Source organism: Nicotiana tomentosiformis, chromosome 1, assembly GCF_000390325.3.
Source record: "Nicotiana tomentosiformis chromosome 1, ASM39032v3, whole genome shotgun sequence".
Taxonomy (NCBI): domain Eukaryota; kingdom Viridiplantae; phylum Streptophyta; class Magnoliopsida; order Solanales; family Solanaceae; genus Nicotiana; species Nicotiana tomentosiformis.
The window spans coordinates 100613525-100636364 of NC_090812.1; the positions used below are offsets into that span (position 1 = coordinate 100613525).

Genomic DNA, 22840 nt, shown 5'->3' on the forward strand with positions numbered 1-22840 from the left:
CTGAATGAACTCAGAGGATTATAAGACTAGGAGTAATTAGGAGAGATGAAATACTGCCCTAGTAGTAGAATAAGGGTGTAATGGTGATAGATAAGAGGATGACATTTAGGCCTTTGATTGAGTAATGATTTTGAGAAAAGGGAATTCATGAATTGTACGGGATTAGAACCCATATAATAAATCATGTTGGGATGCTATGAAATGCGGTTATTGAATTATAGTGTCGTCCCTAGGTGGATCAGGCAAATCACTTCAAATGTCACCCGATGAAACGTGAGCCCTAGTGACAATGTATTACGTAAGAGGTTTCAAGTTATCAATGGTAGATTATGGATCAACATTAAGGTGAATCAATAATGGATGGATAAAAGTTACAAAGTATGAGATGAGATTATATCGTCATTCTTAAGATGAACAGTAATGAAGAAGAACTAAAGGACTTAGATTTATACATACAGGATAAGCAGCGAGAGAGAAACCTGGAGTTGGGTAGCAGACCTTGGTAATAATAAATCAAAGTAAGTGTTATGGTATAGTATAACCTACCTAGATATATTAAAGCTATAAACATAGATAACTGAGGCTATGAAACAAGATATAACAATGGTCATAAGTTCGACTAAGTAACGAGAGAAGAACTTCAGTACACCTATAGATGCACCGAGGGACAACTTGTCATAGTTCTGTATATGTTCACAAAGCAAGGCCTAGAGATTGGCTAACAGCTGGAGGAAAAAGGAGAGAAGATTCACATAGGTGCACTTATAAGGTCACAATCGTACAGGCTACATGATAGAAGGTAGCAACAGTTACGATATTGAAAGAATTCTGACCACAAGTCGTAGTGAGAGAAAGAGGCCTAAAGGCAGGATGCATTGGCCTTTGAATTTATTCATAGAATAATTGCCTAGATGGCAAGGACAATATTAAAGTATTCGCAAGAGCTATAGGTTATGAGACTTATAAGCACATCAGTCAACATTCGAGGACAAATGTTCCAAAGGGGGAATGATGCTACACCCTATGTTTTCATACATAAGAGTACGTTGTAAGACAATTGATGTAAGCTCAAAAATGAGATCATTTTTGAAAGTACATAAGGTAACTTAATCATGCTACCTTGGAGGTTACAAATCTTTAAGATCATGTGTAACAAGTACCAAGGGGGTTGAAAGACTTAGAATCTAAACAAACTAAAGAAAAAAAGTTTCGTCGAAAGTCAACAAGTTGAGAATATTATAACATGTACTCTTGGGATAAGAATAGGGTACTTAACATGATAATGAGGTTATGTTAGAGTTATTTTAGTCGTATGATAGTCGTGTATTACGTTTTGAAGTCAAGAGAGTTGTGAAACAAAAGTTGGCAAAGGGCATTACAAGTTACATTCATAAATGTGCTGGAAATTAGGTCAAATGTAGCTACGATTTTTTCCCAATATACTTGAAATTTGTTACACCCTAGGCATCCCAATGTGACGTATAATGAATATGAGACTTGTTGATCATGATTTAAATGAGTGTAAAGTCATAATATAACTATATATGATGTTTGGATATCAAATATAAAGTTTGGGGAAAATCGGATTTAAGTTGCGGAAACACCGACTAAGGATTTGCCTTATAATGAAGCTTTTTGAGCAATCAAGTCCGCGTGTTATATGAGGTCTTTTGGGGACATATTATATACCAAATTGAAGGTAGTGGAATTTAGTTTCCAACATTCTTAACCGTTCATTCATATGACGTCCGGATAAAATGATATGAGCATATGAAGAAGGGTCAATGCTAGGGTGTCAAGCTAGCACCTCTTTGACTTTTTAAAAGTTTGTATATATATATATATATATATATATATATATATAGGTTTTAAGCAATTTTTCTCTTCATTTTTCATAGAAAGAGAACAGAGAACCCTCATAAACCTATCCTTAAGCTCTCTACAAGGGTTTCAAAGAAGATTAACATCTCGGATGCGAAATCAAAAAGCGATAATATTAGAACGATCCCTACGACGTAAGTATCATTATACCGCCTCTCATTTTCTATGAAGTTTGAGTTTTGGAATGTACTTCACAATTAATAAAATGCCTACTTTCTGTATTTAAGCTTTTAAATATCAAGTGAGGTTGATAAATTTGTTTTCTAATATATAGAACTCACGGGACGGTGATCTGAAGCTGTGAGTTCTATTTATTCCACTTTTAGCGGATTATTTTGTAGTCCACTCGTGTCGGCCTCTTATGCTGTTGATTTATGGAATTTGGAAGGATAAGGGGCGTGGAGAAACGCCACATGTGCTAGGGTAGTGAGTTGGTCGCTCGTTGTTGCAGTTTCGGACTACTTGATAACTTGTTGATTGGGTAATTTATGGTATATTTGGGGTTTTTGTTGTATTAAAAATCCCGGATTGTAGTTAGGTTATTTTTGAGTTGCTGATTATATTGTGTTGTTGTATCGCCTATAGTAGGCTTGAGTGAGCAGTAAAATCAGGGGAAATGTTGACCATTTTTTTTTGCTACAGATTATGTTACTTGCATTATATAAATGAGAGAGTCATTCGTAACTTGACAATAGTTTCACTATCGTTGTTGTAGATTAAGGTGTAGTAAGCTGAGTTTAGCATTGTTATTAGACAGATTTCTATAAGGTATGTTAAGGCTATCCCTTCTTTTCTTTTGGCATGATCCATATGATACAACTAAACGAGCAAGCACGCAACTTACACAAGTGACTCTATTCTTAGAAGTACTAGGGTTGCCTATGTTCTTGATTCGCCATATGTCCTATTATTATATCGTCTGTTCATGGATCTCATAAAATACATAGGTTGATAAAGTTTATCCAAAGGCATAATAATCTTCTAACATTTCGAGTGATCTTATTGACTTACTTCATTATGCATTGTATTCATTTATATATGTACATTGACCCATGACCAGATGATGTTATATATGTATATATTATATGTACATGGGGTATGAGGAAATGTTACAACATTATATACGCACCACCACCTTATCAGCTGGTATATGTTGACGATTTCGCCCACATAGGCCGAGATGATATGATGGGATGCCCTCAGAGGCTTGATGACGTTATGTATGCATTTACCTACGCATGATATGACATTTATACACATATGCATGACAGTATAAATGTTTCATGATTCACAAAGCTATTCAGACTTACAGATTGAGTTCTTTACTCCATGTTTCTTTCATGTCCTTTATATACTGCTTTTCATGCCTTATATACTCGGTACTTTATTTATACTCACAGCCCTTTTTGCATAAGGATGTTTTATTTCATGCCCGCAGGTCCTGATAGACAGGTTGACAGTCCTCCTAGTAGGCTATCATCTCAGCGGAAAGTGTTGGTGCACTCAACTTGCTTCAGAGTTGCCTATTTGGTCAGTATGCTTTGGACATGTTTAGATTGGTATGGCGGGGCCCTGTCCCATCTTTTATGATGTTTATGTACTCTTAGAGGCTTGTAGACATATATAATCTATATGAATACTTGTATGGCCTTGTCGGCCTATGTTTTGAGTGTGCAAATGATCTTTCGGTCATATAGGCCCGTATGTCACATGTTGAGTTTATATACCATGTTGGGTCGTCATATGTCTAGTATTCCCTGATGTTTTATTCTAGTTATCTCTTGACGGCCCTTCTGGCCCAATTACCCATGATAGTGTGATAAGAAAGATACGTTACGTTGTTACTCGATTGAGTAATGCACCGGATGCCCGTCACGGCTATCCGATTTGGGTCGTGACAAGATATATTACCGACGGAGATATTCACTGAATGTAAAACTACAAGGGAGGTAAATACTTCACCAATACCTTAAGAAAAAATCCAAGATCTATGAATAATCAATGAGAATTTCCTTCTCATTGACCTAGGTGATGACTACTTTATTGTAAAACTACAAAAGGAAGAAAACATGGATATGGCTCTACCGAAAGGGCCATGGTTCATCTATGCGAACTTTATCTCAGTCCAAAAGTGGCAACCAAACTTCATAGCAACAGAGGCAAAACAAACCTTTACAGTTGTTTGGATCCGACTTTCTCAACTACCAACTGAGTTTTATGATGGGATTATTTTACAAAAGATTCGAAACACATTAGGAAGATTATCAAAAGTGGATGGCATCATTTCATTTACATTGCGAGGAAGATATATTAGATTATGTGTGGAGATGCCTCTCCACGAACCAGTTGAACAATTTATTCACATAGGAACTCACAAACAAGAAATTCAATAGGAAGCTAACTACTTTCTGTGCAAAGCATGCAGAATATTGGGTCACACAGGCATGCAGGTATGCCCCAAAACTAGTAATCAATCAGTATTAATCAGTTCCAAGGATGATGATTGGCACACAGTCCCATTCACAAGAAAGAAGAAAATAACAACATGGGCCCAAAGACTGAAATGGCATGTTCCATGACTCGGGTATTAACGTTAAAAATTTTAATGCAACCACAAGTAAGTATATTAACACCCAAAAATTAAAGTACATTACTAAAGAAGCGGCCCCTATGATTAGTAATGATTTTGTGACCACTAGTATAACCAACGATTCTCATAACTCTATAGTACATGATGGCCTCACAATTAGAAATCGATTTTTAGTCATAGAAAGGGAGAAAATGGTTTAGGGAAAATCACTAATGAGGGCAACTCAAAAACCACCGAAGAAACATGCATGAACCTACCACTAGAAACAAAATACTTATCCAATAACATGAAGGCATTAAACGATAAAAGTAGGGTTAACAACGACAAAGTATGCAATGCTTCTACTAATCTATCATTTATATGGGTGAACAATATAATGCAACCTCTTGCTCCATGTATGAATAACAATCTCGTACAAGAAATGTATGCACAGTGGAATCTACCACCTCACTTCAAACAAAACTCTTACCCTCCATAGAATATGGGGCTGGACCTCCCATTCTTCTCCCACAGAAGATGATAGCTCTCAACCCAGTATTGATGCAATGTGAACCACCCCACCCGCACATGTAGATCCAAACCCCCACCAATCTAGGTTCAATGGGATACCAAGTTGCACCAGCTCCAATGGCGCCAAATCTAGAAGACCCAGTCGAGGAGGAGATAGCGGAACCAATCAATCTATTAGGATAATTAGTGGTAGAATTATTAAATCTAGAAAAGTCAAGGTATTTTTATTCGAGGAGATGCGGGAGAAAAGGCATATTCTTATCTGTTCAAATACACTCTACAAATGTACCTTGGGCATTTATCCTCCTCAAGATCCCACAGTGGGGAAGCATGCAATGATCCCGGTACCATCTCTAAGGAGGAACCATGTATTCCCTCAAGGGAGCCTGGAGAATGATCACCACCAAGTCCCAACCCTCACCATGAATCGTGCTAATTTTTTTATCATTTGGAATATTCAGGGAGGCAATAATGATGATTTTATAAGGAAATTTAGATATATGTTTGCCACTCATCATCAATGCATGGTCACTTTATTGAAAAATAGGATGACGAACTATGTAACCTTGATGAATGAATTTGATTTCACGTACATGATTGAAGTCCCAGCTGAAGGACAATCTGGAGGCATGGTAGTTATGTAGGACACCAACATGGTCACAGTGAACAAATTATTTAGGAGGAACTATGAGATGCATGCCTTCATTTAGGTACCACCAATAAGACACTCTTGACTCTATTCTTCTATTTATGTAAGCACTACTAAACGTATTAGCAACTTGATGTGGAAAAATATTGAAAATATTTCTGACAATTATAAAGGTGCATGGCTTCTAGGGGGTAATTTTAATGATGTTATGAAAGCTAATGAAAAATTTGAGGGAAATCTTATTAACCGGAGAAAAGTTTTCAACTTATGGGTTAGTATCAATTATTGTAATCTTATGGACATAGGCTTCAAAGGGTGTACATATACTTGGTCAAATCACAGGAATTATAGAGATGGCCTAATAATGGAAAGACTAGACAAAACATTTGCTAATTAGAGTTGGATTAATATATTTTCTAATGCCTATATCATACACCTCCTCAAAACCCACTCTGACCATAATCCCCTTTTACTTGAGCTTCTTCCAAAATAAAGTAACATATATCCCAAACCTTTTAGGCTTGAGACCTATTAGTGTGGTCATCCTGAATTTAGTAATATAGTTAGGAACAATTGGTGTGACAATAACTATATTGATGTTACCAACATTTTTAAAGAATGGTCATTAGGTGGGAAAATGACACGTTTGGTGATTTTTTTTAAAAAAGGAAGCGGGTGCTTGCTAGGTTGAAAGGTATTTAACAATCAAGTTCTCAGGGGACTAGTCCCTTTCTTAAACAACTAAAATCCTCTCTAATTTATGATGACAATATTTTTTTTTTTTAAATGGAAGAAGATTACTGAAAACTAAGGGCAAGGGTACAATGGTTAAATGACGGAGATGCCAACAAAAAAATTCTTCCACATCATTGTCACTAATAAAATGAGTAATAATAAGATTGTCTACTTTAAGGACACTAATGTCAACTAGATAGATGATCCTTCAAAAAATTTGGAACACACTCAAACTTATTTCCAGGATGCATTCACTACCTCTCATGAAATTACCAACTCAAAAACTATTAAATCAAACCCTTGCTGCTTTAACAATGCTGACCTATCTACACTAGATAAACCTCTTACTACTACAAAAATAAGCCAAGCCATCTTCTCCTTCAAACCCCTTAAATCACCAGAACCATATGGTTTTCACCCCTTTTTCTTTCAAAAATATTGGCACCTAATAGGCAGCTCAGTCACTACCCTTTGTCACCAAATCTTTGAAATATGCTCCCTACCAAGTGGTATGAATAATACTTTTCTCTGTCTTATTTCTAAGGTCCCCAATGGCAAAAACTTAAAAAATATTAGACCAATAGGGCTATGCAATACCATATATAAATTGTCACAAAAATTATTTCCAATAGGATTAAGCCTTTCCTAGATAACATCATTAGTCCTTATCAATCCAGCTTCCTTAAGGGTAGGAGAGCTAGTGACAATGCCATTATCATTCAAGTGCTTAAGATTCAAAAATAAATAGGGGCAAAAGCCAACATGGTACTAAACATTGATCTTGAGAAAGCCTTTGGTCGTTTAGAATGGTCATTCATATACCCTTTGTTTTTTTAAGTTCGCACCAAACTTTCCAAACTCATAATGAAATGCTTCACCACTAGCAACATTTCAATCCTGGTCAATGGGTCAAGGATGCAATATTTTAGCCCTAATATAGGAATAAGGCAAGAGGACCATATGTCTCCATATTTATTTAATATTTGCATGAAAATATTCTCAATTCTTATTAACCATAATATGGATATCAGAAGTTGGACACCCATAAAAATTGGTAGGAATTATTTCGGTATTTCTCAGCTCGTTTACGCTGATGACGTCATATTGATGTCCTAAATCGATAAAGATTCACCAAAAATTATTCTTGAGTGCTTAAACTTTTTTGTGAAATATCTGGGCAAAAAATAAAATTTATTGTATCTTAAAATTGCCCGAGTACAACGACAAAGAACTTATCCAAACTTTTCAATGTGAAAATTAGCAATAGCTTTGGAAAATACCTTGGCTTTTCCATTACAAATATCACGCCAAAGGCAACCGACTATCAATTCATTCTAGATAACACGACAAATAAACTAACCTCGCGAAAAACCAAATTGCCTCAACAGAGTGGGCTAGTGTAGACCAGTAAAGGGACAAAGGCCAAAGCCATAGTTGCACAAGCTACTAAACATGGTGATCCTAGTAGCATAATGCATGATCCTATGAAAATGCAGAATGCCAGCAGATTTTTTCCCCTAATAATTGAGGAGCCTAGCACTACAAGGGGAGGTCATGTATGTGCACTAAGAATGGCAGATCCTTCATGATTGCGTGCACTTGGAATATTAGAGGGCTAAACAAGCTCTCTAAACAGAAAGAGTTGAAGCCCTTTCTGACAAGACATAAAGTAGACATCATGGGTTGTATGAAAACCAGAGTTAAAGAAAGTAAAGCACGACAGATACTTCAGAAAGTAGTTAAAGGATGGAACTATTGTTGTAATTATAATATAGCAGTAAATGGCATAATTTGGTTCTTATGGAGAGATCATATCACTGTATAGATATTGGCAACAAAGGAATAATATATTCATTGCTTAGTAGAGGATGTCACTGGCCACTTTAGCACAATACTCACTGTGGTATATGCAAACAACACACTGCAACACAGGGAGGAATTATGGACTAAACTTCAGCCGGTTGGTGCACTTATAAGTGTACCATGGATTCTCTGTGGAGACTTTAACAATGTTCTCTCTATTGAGGACAAAATTGGGCAACTAGTTACAAAAACAGAGATCCAAGGGTTCCAAGGATTACTGAATAATTTGCAACTTACTCCACTAAGATCAATTGGATGGGCATTTTACATGATGTTGTAATAAGAAACATATTTGTCACGACCCAAAAATCACTAGTCGTGATGGCACTTAACTCGATCCTCTAGGTAAGCCAACTAACAGAAAATACAATCCAAAAGAGATTATAGGAAAATAGTAAAAAATTAGCTGAATATTTACAAATTGATCCAAGAACTGGTAGTACGACTCATGAGCTTCTAAGACTTGGATTTACAAAGCTGGTACAAATAATTACACGATCTGTTTGAAATTTACATAAACAGATTACCAAAATCTAAGCTACCAAGGACAAGTGGCAGCTATATACGGAATGCACGAGCATCTTCAGAGTCAGCACCCGACATCACCAGCAGCTCCGCTCCAAAAATCTGTACGCAATGCACAGAAGTGTAGTATCAGTACAACCAACTCCATGTACTGGTAAGTATTTTGTCTAACCTCGTCGAAGTAGTGATGAGGCTTCTTTTTTTGTTAAAAGATACTTTCTGATAAAACCTGCACCGTAAATCAGCAATAGAACTATACTACGATATAATATAGATGAATACATGAAACAGATACGCAAAACAATAACCGAGTGTTAACCAATAAACCACACCCGTCAATTCTTAACTTTCCTAGCATGAGGAATGTACTCAGATATCAAGTCAATTGCACGTCAAACACCCTTCATGCTTTTATCTCATCCTCACCTAATTTACGTATAACGGAACCAATCAGATGACAGAAATACCGATAATAGGAATTACAAATCAGGAAATATACAAGTAGCTATAATGAACGAGGATATACATGTAGGCAGCAGTAAAAAACAAGGCGAAAATCATGTGAGTGATGACAGCAATTGGATACAAGGAATATCAACTTCAACTAACTAGCATGATGGAGGCCTAAGTACATATATAACAAATAAGAAGGAAGCACATGATCTTTACAAGTTAACAAGTATAGGCATGAATGACTAGCATGGTGGAAGGCTTGTACCAAATGCAACAGAATAGATACGACATGAGTGTAATTATAAAAGCAGAAAAATAGGCATGATATTTGCAAGTTAAACAAGCAGAAGGTATGAGCGACACAACAACAATCGCTATAGAGATAAATGACAGAACAATAGCAACAAGTCACATCAGATATGAGATTGCGACAATAACAGCTCAAGGTAAAGACATAAACATATACACGGGAAAACAGATATCACAACATAATGCATGTCCCTCATCCTCGCCTGCACGGAAACACCCATCGTGCCATGACCTCACGATGATATAAAAGCATAATAGTATAGATAAAATGGCACGACATCACCCTTCGTGCTTTACACTATCATAACATGGCACAACATCACCCTTCATGTTTTACACTCTCATAACATGGCACGACATCACCCTTCGTGCTTTTACTCTCAATAATATGGCACGGCATCACCCTTCGTGCTTTACACTCTCCCTCACATGATAATGTACAAACAATGACACGGCATCACCCTTCGTGCTTTACACTCTTCCTTACCAAACATATATATATCAATGACAAATAAGACAGGAAGCATAAATAACATCAAGAGGAGTGTTTTTAACAGATATTCCAAATAAATTCCAATCACAACTTTCCAAGCCAACAATAGTTAAATAAACCCTCAAGAACTGTATTATTCAAATACTTCCACAAATCTCACAAATGATCCACAACACAAGTATAGAATCTAGTATCTCAAGAAGATCGGTTGTGGCAATGTATTAATGATTACGCATAGGGATGACCGAATTAGACATGTCAATGTATTCTTAGAATTCCATCAAATTTGATCAAGTTATAATAGGCTAAGTCTTGATTTCTAACATTTAATACTATGTTATTAATATCTAGAAGTCAAGTGAGGCATGAATCAATAAGGGCACGTAGTTCTACAAGACATAATTATAACAAAATCTACCACCGAGCATGATTAACCCCGACACATACATATACGCTTGTCACCTCATATATGTATCACCCCCGCATGTAGCAAACAATGTCAAATAGGAGGAAAAATTCCCTCAACAAAGTTAGGCAAGACACTTATCTCGACCAAGCTAATTACAATACCGAGCAAGCCAAGCGATGCTTCAAAAATACCATCACGTGTGTAGTGGCTTCCGAACGGCTCAAAACTAGCCAAAAGCAACTCAAATACATCAAATAAAGCCTAAGGAAATAATTTCAAATGATAAATATCGAATCCTAAATCAAATCCCAAATCCGGCCAAAAATCACACCTGGGCCCACATCTCGGAACCCGACAAAACTCATAAAATCCGATATCCCATTCAGTTACGAGTCTAACCATACTAGTTTCACTCAATTCTGACTCCAAATCGATGCTCAAAACTAAAAATATTCATATTATGAAACTTTAGGCCAAAACCCTCGATTTCCTCTTTAAAATTCATCAACCAAAAGCTAAAATCGAAGATAAATTCATGGAATATAATCAAAACCGAGTATATAACACTTACCCTAATTTATATGGTGAAAATCGCCTAAACAATGGCCCAATTCCTAGCTCCCCAACTCAAAATATGTTAAATGAACAAACCCCTCGTTTTAACACTATTCTGCCTCGTTTCTTATGACAAATGATCTCGAAACTTGATTTTGATACCTCCAATGGATTCCTTGTAAAATTTTAGTCAATTTAGACTCTTGAATCACTCAATTTGACCTTATATCGAAGGAGATATGGTTGTTTCAATATTTGAAAATAGTTCAGATTTTTAAATACGAAGTCAGTGGCAATTTCGTAATTATTCTGGGGAAAAAAATCTGGCAACCCAATTCTTAGTAAAATGACCATAAACTCCTCATACAATGTCCAAATTCGACGATTCTTTTTTATATGGCTCCGTAATTACGATATGGATCTAATGCTTCAATAAAAACATAAATTGGAGCTCATTTGCTTAATGTAGTACCATTTATGCTTGAAGAAACAATGCCGAAACATTAAAAAAAGCGAGCGCAACACAACCTAAATCTATCCGAAACTCACCCGAGCTCCTCGGGACCACGTCCAAACATACAAACAAGTCCCATAACATAATACAGACTTACTCGAGTCCTCAAAACACACATAATAACATCGAAACGACGAATCACACCTCAATCCAAAAATCAATGAACTTGAAACTTCAAACTTCTACAACCGATGTCAAAACACATCAAATCACGTCCGATTGACCTCCAATTTTGTACAAGTCACATTTGACATTACAGGCCTGTTCCAACTTCCGAAATTGAAATCTGACCCCGATATCAAAAAGTCCACTCTCGGTCAAACTTTCCAAAAAAAATCCAACTTTTGCCATTTCGAGCCAAATTCAACTACAAACCTCCAAATTACAATTCGGACACGCTCCTAAGTCCAAAATCACCCAACGGAGCTAGCAGAACCATCAAAATTCCAATCCAAGGTCAAATACTAAAAAGTCAAACTCAGTCAACTCTTTCAAATTTAAAGCTCTCTAGTTGAGAATCATTCTTCCAAATCAGTCCCGAATAATCTGAAAACCAAAACCGATAATTTACATAAGTTAAAATATATCATACGGATCTACTCACGCCCGTAAACTACCGAGCAAAGTGCAAATGCTCAAAACGACCAGTCGGGTCGTTACAATATTACCAGCAGAGTCTATAGTAAGATAGATTGGGCATCAGGCAATCTCCCTTGGATACAGTAATATGGGCATATGGAGGTTGACTTTCTAAACCTAGGAGTGTCTGATCACTCCCATATACTCTTGAGGGATGGACAATAGGGGCGATTGCACCCAAAACAATTCAAACTATTTATTAATGTAATGGACTAACCTGAGTTTCATGCAGTATTACACAGGGTGTGACATCAGAATCAAGGTGTAGATGTTATGGTTAGCATATATAAAAAGCTGCAGTATTTGAATCATGAGATAAAGGAATTGAATCATTATATGGATTCATATGCACAAAGACTGAATCAAACTAGGCAAAAACTAGAGGTTGTACAAGCCATCATACTCACTCAATCTTTTCGTCAAAGTTTATTTGACCAGGAGAAGGAATTGCTCGTTGAGATTGATAAATGGAGTAGTATTGAAGAATAAGTCCTCACACAGAAATCTAGGGCAAGTTGGATTATGTGTGGTGACACTAACTTCAAGCACTTTCATGCACAATGGAAGATCAGACAAAGCAAAAACACAATCACATCTGTATATACAGAGACAGGGATAAAGCTCACAGACCCTACACATGTAAAAATTGAATTTATTGCATTATTTACAGGGCTAATGGGAAATTGCAGCAGGGACATTATATGTCTAAACTCATAAGTTATACAAAAAGGTCCACGCTTGAATATGGAATAGAAAGGTGCATTGATACAACAGTGACAACAGAAGAGATAGACATAGCCATCAAGGCCATGCTAGTAGACAAAGCTCCAGGGGTTAATGGATACCCTATAGAGTTTTTCACCAAAAACTGGGACCTAATGAAGGAGGAGGTTTATGCTGCAGTGCAAATCTTCTTTGAAACATGAAAACTTTTGAGAAAGGTGAAATGCACAGCTATTACACTGATTCCTAAAGTTAGCTCACCATCTCAGGTTAAAGACTATATGCTTATTTCTTGTTGTAATACCTTTTACATGATTATTGCCAAGGTTCTACAACTGAGAATCAAGAAGGTGATTGATAATCTAATTGGACACTCACAGTCTACTTTTATAGAAGGAAGAAGTATCATATACAACCTACTTTTCGGCCATGAGTTGTTCAAAGGGTACAATAGAAAATGTGTCTCTCCTAGATGTGTTATGAAGGTGGATTTAAGAAAAGTCTATGACACTATAGACCGGAGGTTTCTGAGAATAATGCTCATTGATCTTGGGTTCCCTTTCAAATTCATTGAATGGATTATGGAATGTGTTACCACTATCTCATACTCCTTAGTACTAAATGGTGGACCTACAAAACCATTTCAAGGAAAAATATAGATTAGACAAGGGGATCACATGTCCCCATACCTCTTTATCATTGCAATGGAGTACCTACAAAGAGAAGTGATGCAACTGGCAGAAAATAGTGATTTCAATTTTCATCCTAAATGCAGGAAACTAGTCATCATTCATATATGATTTGCTCATGTTCAGCACAGCAGACATTGAATCCATCAAACTTCTTCAATGTGATTTTCAGAGGTTTTTCTACAGCTTCTGGGTTACAAGCTAATACTGATAAAAGCTCTATTTACTTGGCTAGGGTGGATGCACATGAAAGACATGCTATTCTATAGCAAGTGGGATTTGAAGAAGGTACTATTCCTTTCAGATACATGTGAGTACTATTGTCAACTAAAAAGCTAATTATTCATCAATGCCTACCCCTAATTGAGAAGATCACAACAAGAATCAATTGTTGGTTTGCCAGACTCCTTTCTTACTCTGGTAGATTATAATTGATCAAGTCAATGTTGTTTGGTATTCAGACCTACTGGGCACAAATATTCTGCCCCCCCAAGAAGGTTATGAAGATGATTGAAATAATGTGTAGATCATTCATATGGATTGGTGTGGCTTCCATCACAAAAAAATACTGGTATCCTGGGAAAAGATATGTATGTCCCAAACTGTTGGTGGACTAAATGTCATAAATCTATGCTTATGGAACAAAGCAGCTATACTCAAACAATTATAGGTTGTTGCAATGAAAAAAAGATTGTTTGTGGATAAAATGGACATATAATTACTACATCAAAAAAATAGAACTTGGAGCACATGCCCACACCTAAGGTTACAGCATGAGTGATCAGGAAAATCTTAGAGATAAGAGAGACTCTGCAGAGTCAGTCCATGCACGGTTCCTTGATTGATTGACTGAAGATATTACAGGTGCAAGAGTAATTTTCGATTAAGCAAGCCTACCGCATGTTGATGCCCAGTATCAAAAGGTTCATTGAAAGAGCATAGTCCTACAGACAAGTATCCATCCTATATTTAAATTCATCCAATGGTTGGTTGCACGTGAAAGACTAGCCACAATGGATATACTATACAAAATTGGTGTGCATGTGCCTCATAATTGTACATTTTGCAAAGAAAGTACTGAAACTTTAGAGCATTTATTCTTTGAATGTTCAGTAACTAGGAGAGTGTGGAGTAAACTGCTGGTTTGGTAACATAACTGGCTGGAAAGAGGAGCTCAACTGGGCATGTCGCATAGCTAGAAAGAATACAGGGCGTGGAACCATTGCTAGATATGTGTTTGCTATGCTAGTTTATAGTATTTGGAGGGAAAAACATGATTATATTCCAGCAAGGCACTTTTGAGGAACACAGAATATGCAGAGAGATTGCCCTTCATGTGCACACTAGAGGCAGAAGATATCTATCTTGAGAGCACACATTACACATCTTAGAACGATTTCCTTATAGTTCTATGTATGTAATTGCAGTGCACATCTTTTGTATCTAGTCTATTGAGTAATCCCTAGATTTGTAGTAGACATAGATGAAACTTATAATATAGGATTAGACTTATATTCAGGAAAGTAGTTGGTCAACAACTACTTGGCATTATACAGATATACTTTTGATACAATTTGACTTTAATAAAAAAAATTAATACATAATAATCATCCCAATATTAATCATTTCATAATAATTCTTTAATATTCGTATAAAGAATCTATAGTACTATAGTCCTCGTATAATTATTATGTGAACCTATATACATTATGGCTTTTAATATTATTGGTCAGTCGGTCAAAAATAATTACAGTTACTTGCTGAATATTAAAAAAAAATGTATAAAATATAGTATATATATATATATATATATATATATATATATATATATATATATATATATATATATATATAAGGCTATTATTTTGTGGGGGCATTTGCATCTATACCCAATTTTTGGGTCAACTTTTAACTTATACCCGCTTTGCAAAAAATAATTGCAAGCGTACCCACTTTTCGGGTAACTTCAGACATACGGGCCTGAAGTAGCAAAAACTTATGTCTGAAGTTTGAACTTCAGAATGTTTTGCCTGAAGTGTAGCAAAACTTCAGATAATTTTATCTGAAGTTTGGCCTGACTTGCAAAGGCAATCACGCAAACTTCAGTTCATAGTGCAATGGCAAACTTCAGCTCAATAAAACTACATCATGTTTTGGCTAAAATTTTTATTTTGTAATTGCTGAACTTCAGCATTCTAGGAGCTGACGTTTGTTTTGTAATTGCTGAACTTCAGCATTCTAGGACTGGAGTTTATTTTGTATTTACTGAATTTCAGCATTCTAATAGCTGAAATTTTGTTTATATTTGCTGAACTTCAGCATTCTTAGAGCTGAAGTTCTAAATCTGCACACGGAAATGAGGAAGATAATATTTCAAAAAAAGAATTCAATAAAAGAATATATTGTACATAAACGAAAAGTACTAAATAATAATAAATTTAATAAATCATGATTAGCAACGATTGATGCTCTTCATTTCAAAGATTAAAGAATGAAAAATATTTTCGACATGAAAACAAGTTACTACAGATAAATTAGAACCAAAAACCAATGTAACTAAAATATCTAAGAGGTTAAATTATCGTGAATAAGACCAAACCGAATATAATGGGACAAGCATATATATATATATATATAAATCATCAGGATAGAACGCATAACAATATCTCAAATTTCAGCATTCAGAAAATAGAAGAGGAAGAGAAAGAAGTGTGAAATTGTTTAAAAAATGAGTATAATTAAAAAAAAAATTAAAAAATAAATATAGATTAAACGGGGGCGACAAAATAGAACGCCGTGCATTTTTTACTATTTTGTGGGACAGTGGTATATAATAGGAGTATAAATTTCCCTATACATGACAACATCTATACATGCACGTTAACAAAAGATCTCCTTTTACTCCTTTAGAGCCAACGGTTACATCCCGCATTTCCTCAACCACCGAAAACAACCCCCCAACAGCGCGTGAGTTTCCAACTCAATCATACAGCCAGCTTGCACAGTACCTAGTCATCATTTCTGTCACAACCCCACCGCGCGTATAAAAACAATTCATCCATTCTGTTTCTTCTTCTTCCTCCTCCTCTCGCGAAGCCCTAGAAAATTCACATTCTACCATTCCTGAGCCCTAATTTCGCAGAGTCTAGATTTCCTCTAAATTCACCCTCGATTTCGCAGATAAATCCCTAGTTCTCTAGCCTAAAACACTCCGTTTCCTTCGAATTCGGCTTTCCAAACCCTAGATCTGATCCACATTTCCAATTTTTTCATAAATTGGAAATTTGACTAAAGATTAATTGACCGATTGCCGTTAAAATTTTCACGTATGGTGGGCATGGGAAGGGTTGAAAACGAGGCAATTAACAAACCCTCTTCATCGTCCTCGGCCTCATCATCTCCGACGACGACTACGTCGACGTCGGTGACGGAGACGGTGAATGGCTCTCACGATTTTAAGATCACGGGATATTCGTTGTCCAAGGGGATTGGGATTGGGAAATACATCGCTTCTGATACGTTCATGGTAGGTGGGTATTCGTGGGCGATCTATTTCTATCCTGATGGAAAGAGTATTGAAGATAACTCCACGTATGTTTCGTTGTTCATTGCCTTAGCGAGCGAAGGCACGGATGTGAGGGCGCTTTTTGAGCTGACGTTAATTGATCAAAGCGGTAAGGGTAGGCATAAGGTGCATAGCCATTTCGGGAGAGCTTTGGAGAGTGGGCCCTACACTCTTAAATATCGTGGAAGCATGTGGTGAGTTCCCTTTTATGGGTTCTTTCGTTTACTTTTTGTACGGTGTGGTCTAATGTAGTTGAATTTCACTGACTATTCAACGCTGGTTTTACCTGACCTCTGTCCTTTCCGATAAAGTATTGTTTGATGTATTGGTTGGTTGACTTACTCTTTTGTACGGTGTACTTTAATTTATGGGCTTGTGTTGTGGTATACTTTTGATTTTGTGACACTGGGCGCTTTAACCTTGTCCTTGTCTTTGTAAATAGATTTGCTTAACTTTTAGTAGAAGAAATTGCAACCAGCAGTCATCTTTGCACGTCTCGTTCGTCCTTGTCTACCTTTACATGCTTGTGCTGTAGTTCTTATTCTCATAACGTCTTTTCTGATTTACTCATCTTGCCTGATAAAAAAAGAAACTTCTATTTTGATTTACCCTATTTAAGAAATGGAGACTGTTTGCGTTTCATGTAAGCTTTTGAAGTATGCTGAAACTTGTTGTGGTTTTGTTGATGATTGAAATTAGCACTTCAGACCAGAATTCAGTTGCAGGATTTGACTTAATTTTTTTACTTCACATATCACTTTCTCTATCCATGTTTGTCGAACCCTTTGTTTATTTAACATGCACGCATATAAATCTACATGGGCTAATTTGGGTTCTGCAGGGGATATAAACGATTCTTCAAAAGAACTGCTTTAGAAACATCAGACTACCTGAAGGATGATTGCCTGCAAGTTCATTGCTGTGTTGGTGTTGTGAGGTCCCGCACTGAAGGACCTAAAACTTACGCCATCTCTCTACCACCATCAAATATTGGACTACATTTTGGACAACTCCTTGAAAGTGGGAAGGGTACTGATGTAAACTTTGAAGTTGATGGAGAGATATTTGCTGCTCACAAATTGGTACTTGCTGCGAGGTCACCTGTGTTCAGAGCACAACTCTATGGTCCAATGAAGGATCAAAATACAGAGCATATAAAAGTAGAAGACATGGAAGCCCCTGTTTTTAAGGTCAAAGTCATATACCTCGCTCCCCTTTCTTTCCCTTATCTCTAGATTTGACTTCTTATAATGTAAATATCATTAATGTGATCTGTAAGTATTCAAGATAGTTAATATGCTGAACTTGGTATTTGCATTACTGTACTACTATGAAAACTTCTCATTCCATTTATTATCTCAGTTGTCATTGCATTTTCTTTCACACTGCGATTAAGCAATTTTTTCGAAGTTACTTGCACCTGCAGCAGTTATTTGTTATTTACTGCCTCTTTTTTTTAGATGAATACTTTCTGCCACTCTTAATAGGTTTCATAAGTTTTCTCTCCTATAGAGACCTGGCAGTTCAATAGAGAGTTTTGACCCATAATTAAGTGTTTAAGAAGGTTATAGGTGGACAAGGAATTGTTCTTTACGGATTTGTGATGTATTCAGTTGAACAGTTTCAGCTTGGAAGGCTAAAAGTTGTAGTATGAAGCTATTTCGGAAGACATATAGGAACTTTATGCTCTACTATATGATTTTCTCTTTGTTGGTTTGTTTTTCCAATTGTCATAAAATTGAAGACCTCTCTTGCTGTAAACTACTTGTATGTGATACATCTACTTGCTAACTCTTCCAACTCATGGGAAATTTACATCGTGGTGCTTTTGCTTTGAATTTTCTACCTTTTACTTTCTAATCTCAAAAAGATGGAAGTTGACTTCCACTGATGATAATATTCCTAAAGTTCAGTTGACATTGGTGGGGGATAAGTGGTTATGAATTTATATGCAAGTAGTAAGAAGTGCAACTTCATTTTGACTGGTGCGACGTAAGTATGCATTCAGACAACAGTCAAATAATTTCTTTAACTTGCTTATCTTGGAAATTGTTAATACCACCACAACCACAACAACCCAGTATAATCCCACTAGTGGGGTCTGGGGAGGGTAGTGTGTACGCAGACCTTGCCCCAACCCTGGGGTAGAGTGGCTGTTTCCGATAGATCCTCGGTTCCCTCTCTCCAAGAGAACTCCTACCTTGCTCTTGGGGTGACTCGAACCCACAACTTCTTGGTTGGAAGTGGAGGGTGCTTACCACTAGAGCAACAACCCACTCTTGTCTGGAAATTGTTAATGCATTAACTATTTTTTGTCCCAAGCATTCCAGTGGTTGTAAACTTAAATACATTGATCTGATCCCTACTTTTTGGAATGCTCAGTGTTGTTAAAGGCTCCCTCGAGGCACTTCTAAGTCTGGAAATTAGATACAACATAAGCTAGGTGTTGTGCCTTGCTTTGTTACTGTTTCAGTGTAAGCACCGAGGCACTAAAGGGACACATCATTGCCCATTTTCTATAATCTTGACGAGGGTGACACTAAATAATGAATGTACCTTGAAATGTGACATACTAAATATCAATCAAAAGTCATGAATGAATATGTATGATTAAGAATAGGAGATTATAGATACGTAAAATTTCATCTTGATTTATAATTATCTCATCCACTTGTTTTGTTGATTTATTGTTTTTTCCTATTCCTTTATCTATACTTGTTGGTTGTGTTTATATCTACTTTTTCTTGCATTACATATTTACTTATTTGCTTCTTCATTTTTGCATGTTTTCACTGGACCCACAGTGATTGCTCTTTATGTTTAAATCCCAAGAACACCTTTCTATGCTTTTTGCCTTTGGTAACATTGCATCTGTGAATTACTTGTTGAAGCTGTTTAATTTATTACAGTATCAACAGGAAGCTAAGTAGATTACCGCAGATGCCAATAGAAGCCGTATTTGGAGTTCATTTTTGAGTTAAATGTTTTTTATTTACAGTTCTGATGTGGCATTGTCTCTTTTCATTATACTTTTGTGATTTAATTTTGCATTAGTTGCTTTAATTCTCGTGTATGTTGATGGCAGGCTCTTATTCATTTCATTTACTGGGATGTGCTGCCGGACATGGAAGAACTCACAGGATTGAACTCAAAATGGGCATCGACCTTAATGTCTCAACATCTGCTTGCGGCTGCTGACCGTTATGGGTTAGATAGGCTCAGGTTGCTCTGCGAGGCTAACCTGTGTGAGGAAGTTGCTATTAATACTGTTGCAACAACTTTAGCCCTGGCTGAACAGCATCATTGTTTCCAGCTGAAATCTGTCTGTCTCAAATTTGTTGCCATGCCAGAAAATCTAAGAGGTGATCTTTTATCTCCTGTTCAACTCATGTTATAGTGCTACATCATAGTTGCGATTCAATTTGATTATTTGGTTCAACTTTCAAGTACTTGACTTTTTGTGTTAATTTTAACACATTTATACTTTTTTGGCATCATGATCTACAAATAATCTCTCCTAAGTGTAACTCTCAAAAGATTTAATTCCCCTTATGAAAATTTTCTGTAATAAAATGTACTTGTGCTTTATCTCTGTAAAATGAAAATTTAAAAGTTCTAATTTGATTTTCAACAATTCTCTTTATCTACTACTGAAAATATTGTCGCTAGTTAATTTGGAAGGGAAGAAGTCTGGCCATTAATGCAGGTCTATAGTATTTCTGAAATGAGTTTCTATTCGTCGTCCTTATTTCTAAAGGGGTTCAGGTTTAGGCACAAAAGAAAAAGTGAAAGAAGACTCGCAACTCTACAATTTGGTGATGCCATTTGTCAGTGTGGATCATGGAATTAACTTTATGCTCAACCGATAGGCCTAAAGGACAAAGTTACAATATTTTTGTGCAAATTGCAATTTATATGCCACCACTTCAAATCCAAGTTAGCATAATTGAAAATGTCTATTGATTAGTAGATTTCTTTTGGTAACATGCATCTAGATTTTACATGCTATATAATTATTGTTGGCATTATGCATTTGATGTTCATTGACCATTTGTCCCTTTGATTTTGAACTTATCACATCCTTAGCATAGTATTTTAATCCAGGAACCTTTTGGAGAAAAATTATCCTGAGACATTAATGCAGGTCTATATTAGTATTTCTGAAATGAGTTTCTATTCGTCGTCCTTATTTCTAAAGGGGTTCAGGTTTAGGCACAAAAGAAAAAGTGAAAGAAGACTCGCAACTCTACAATTTGGTGATGCCATTTGTCAGTGTGGATCATGAACTTTATGCTCAACCGATAGGCCTAAAGGACATAGTTACAGTATTTTTGTGCAAATTGCAATTTATATGCCACCACTTCAAATCCAAGTTAGCATAATTGAAAATGTCTATTGATTAGTAGATTTCTTTTGGTAACATGCATCTAGATTTTACATGCTATATAATTATTGTTGGCATTATGCATTTGATGTTCATTGACCATTTGTCCCTTTGATTTTGAACTTATCACATCCTTAGCATAGTATTTTAATCCAGGAACCTTTTGGAGAAAAATTATCCTGAGACATTAATGCAGGTCTATATTAGTATTTCTGAAATGAGTTTCTATTCGTCGTCCTTATTTCTAAAGGGGTTCAGGTTTAGGCACAAAAGAAAAAGTGAAAGAAGACTCGCAACTCTACAATTTGGTGATGCCATTTGTCAGTGTGGATCATGAACTTTATGCTCAACCGATAGGCCTAAAGGACATAGTTACAGTATTTTTGTGCAAATTGCAATTTATATGCCACCACTTCAAATCCAAGTTAGCATAATTGAAAATGTCTATTGATTAGTAGATTTCTTTTGGTAACATGCATCTAGGTTTTACATGCTATATAATTATTGTTGGCATTATGCATTTGATGTTCATTGACCATTTGTCCCTTTGATTTTTAACTTGTCACATCCTTAGCATAGTATTTTAATCCAAGAACCTTTTGGAGAAAAATTATCCTAAGCACCTTGGTTCCATTCACCTCTGAGGTGAATCCAGGATTTTTTTTAGGATTTAAAGTTGATAGGTTCCACCTTTAAATTCTTAGCGTTGATCTTATTATAGGATTGTACAAACGAAGTGAATTTTGTTCTTGCTACATACTAGTGTCAGAGTTATGTTATTAGTTGATACTGATTGAGTTATGTTATTAAGCGGTATTGACCAGCATAATCTTTCTTATGCAGCTGTTATGCAAACCGATGGTTTTGACTACTTGAGAGAGAGTTGTCCTCATGTCCTCACAGAACTGTTGGAGTATGTTGCCAGGGTAAGTGAACATTCTGGCATTGCCAGCAAGCTAGGGAATGAGGTTATCCTTGATGGTGGCGATGTTAACGGACGGCGCGTGAAACAAAGATTATAATTGAAGTTCTGAATGCCAAACTGTGGTCGTTTCTAGGATAGTAATATTTTTCATGATGCAGCCTGTAGTTTGACATAGATGTAAATTTGGGTCTGTCAAGGTCATTGATATTGTAATCATCTATAATAATATCTTGTTCCTAGTAATATGTATTTGTGTATGGTTCCCGCTACTTGAAGCTCTTGATACATTTCCCAAGAGACTCAGCTTCTAACTCTTTGTTGATAAGGTTCTCTTTATTCCCTCTACTTATGTGCGGTTCCTTCGTGTATTTGAACTTGATATTTTAGCCCATGATTTGTTAATTGGAACACGTAATTTATTTGCTGTTA

General features: G+C 36.2%; 1 protein-coding gene across 1 annotated transcript; it reads left to right on the top strand.

The window, feature by feature from the left end:
- Positions 1-16415: 16415 nt before the first annotated feature.
- LOC104094894 (BTB/POZ and MATH domain-containing protein 2-like) lies at positions 16416-22840 on the top strand. The gene is made up of 4 exons (XM_009600912.4): positions 16416-17296; positions 17944-18292; positions 20188-20464; positions 22330-22840. Exons 1-4 carry the CDS (start codon positions 16866-16868, stop codon positions 22506-22508), a joined length of 1236 nt encoding a protein of 411 aa, XP_009599207.1. The 5' UTR covers positions 16416-16865; the 3' UTR covers positions 22509-22840.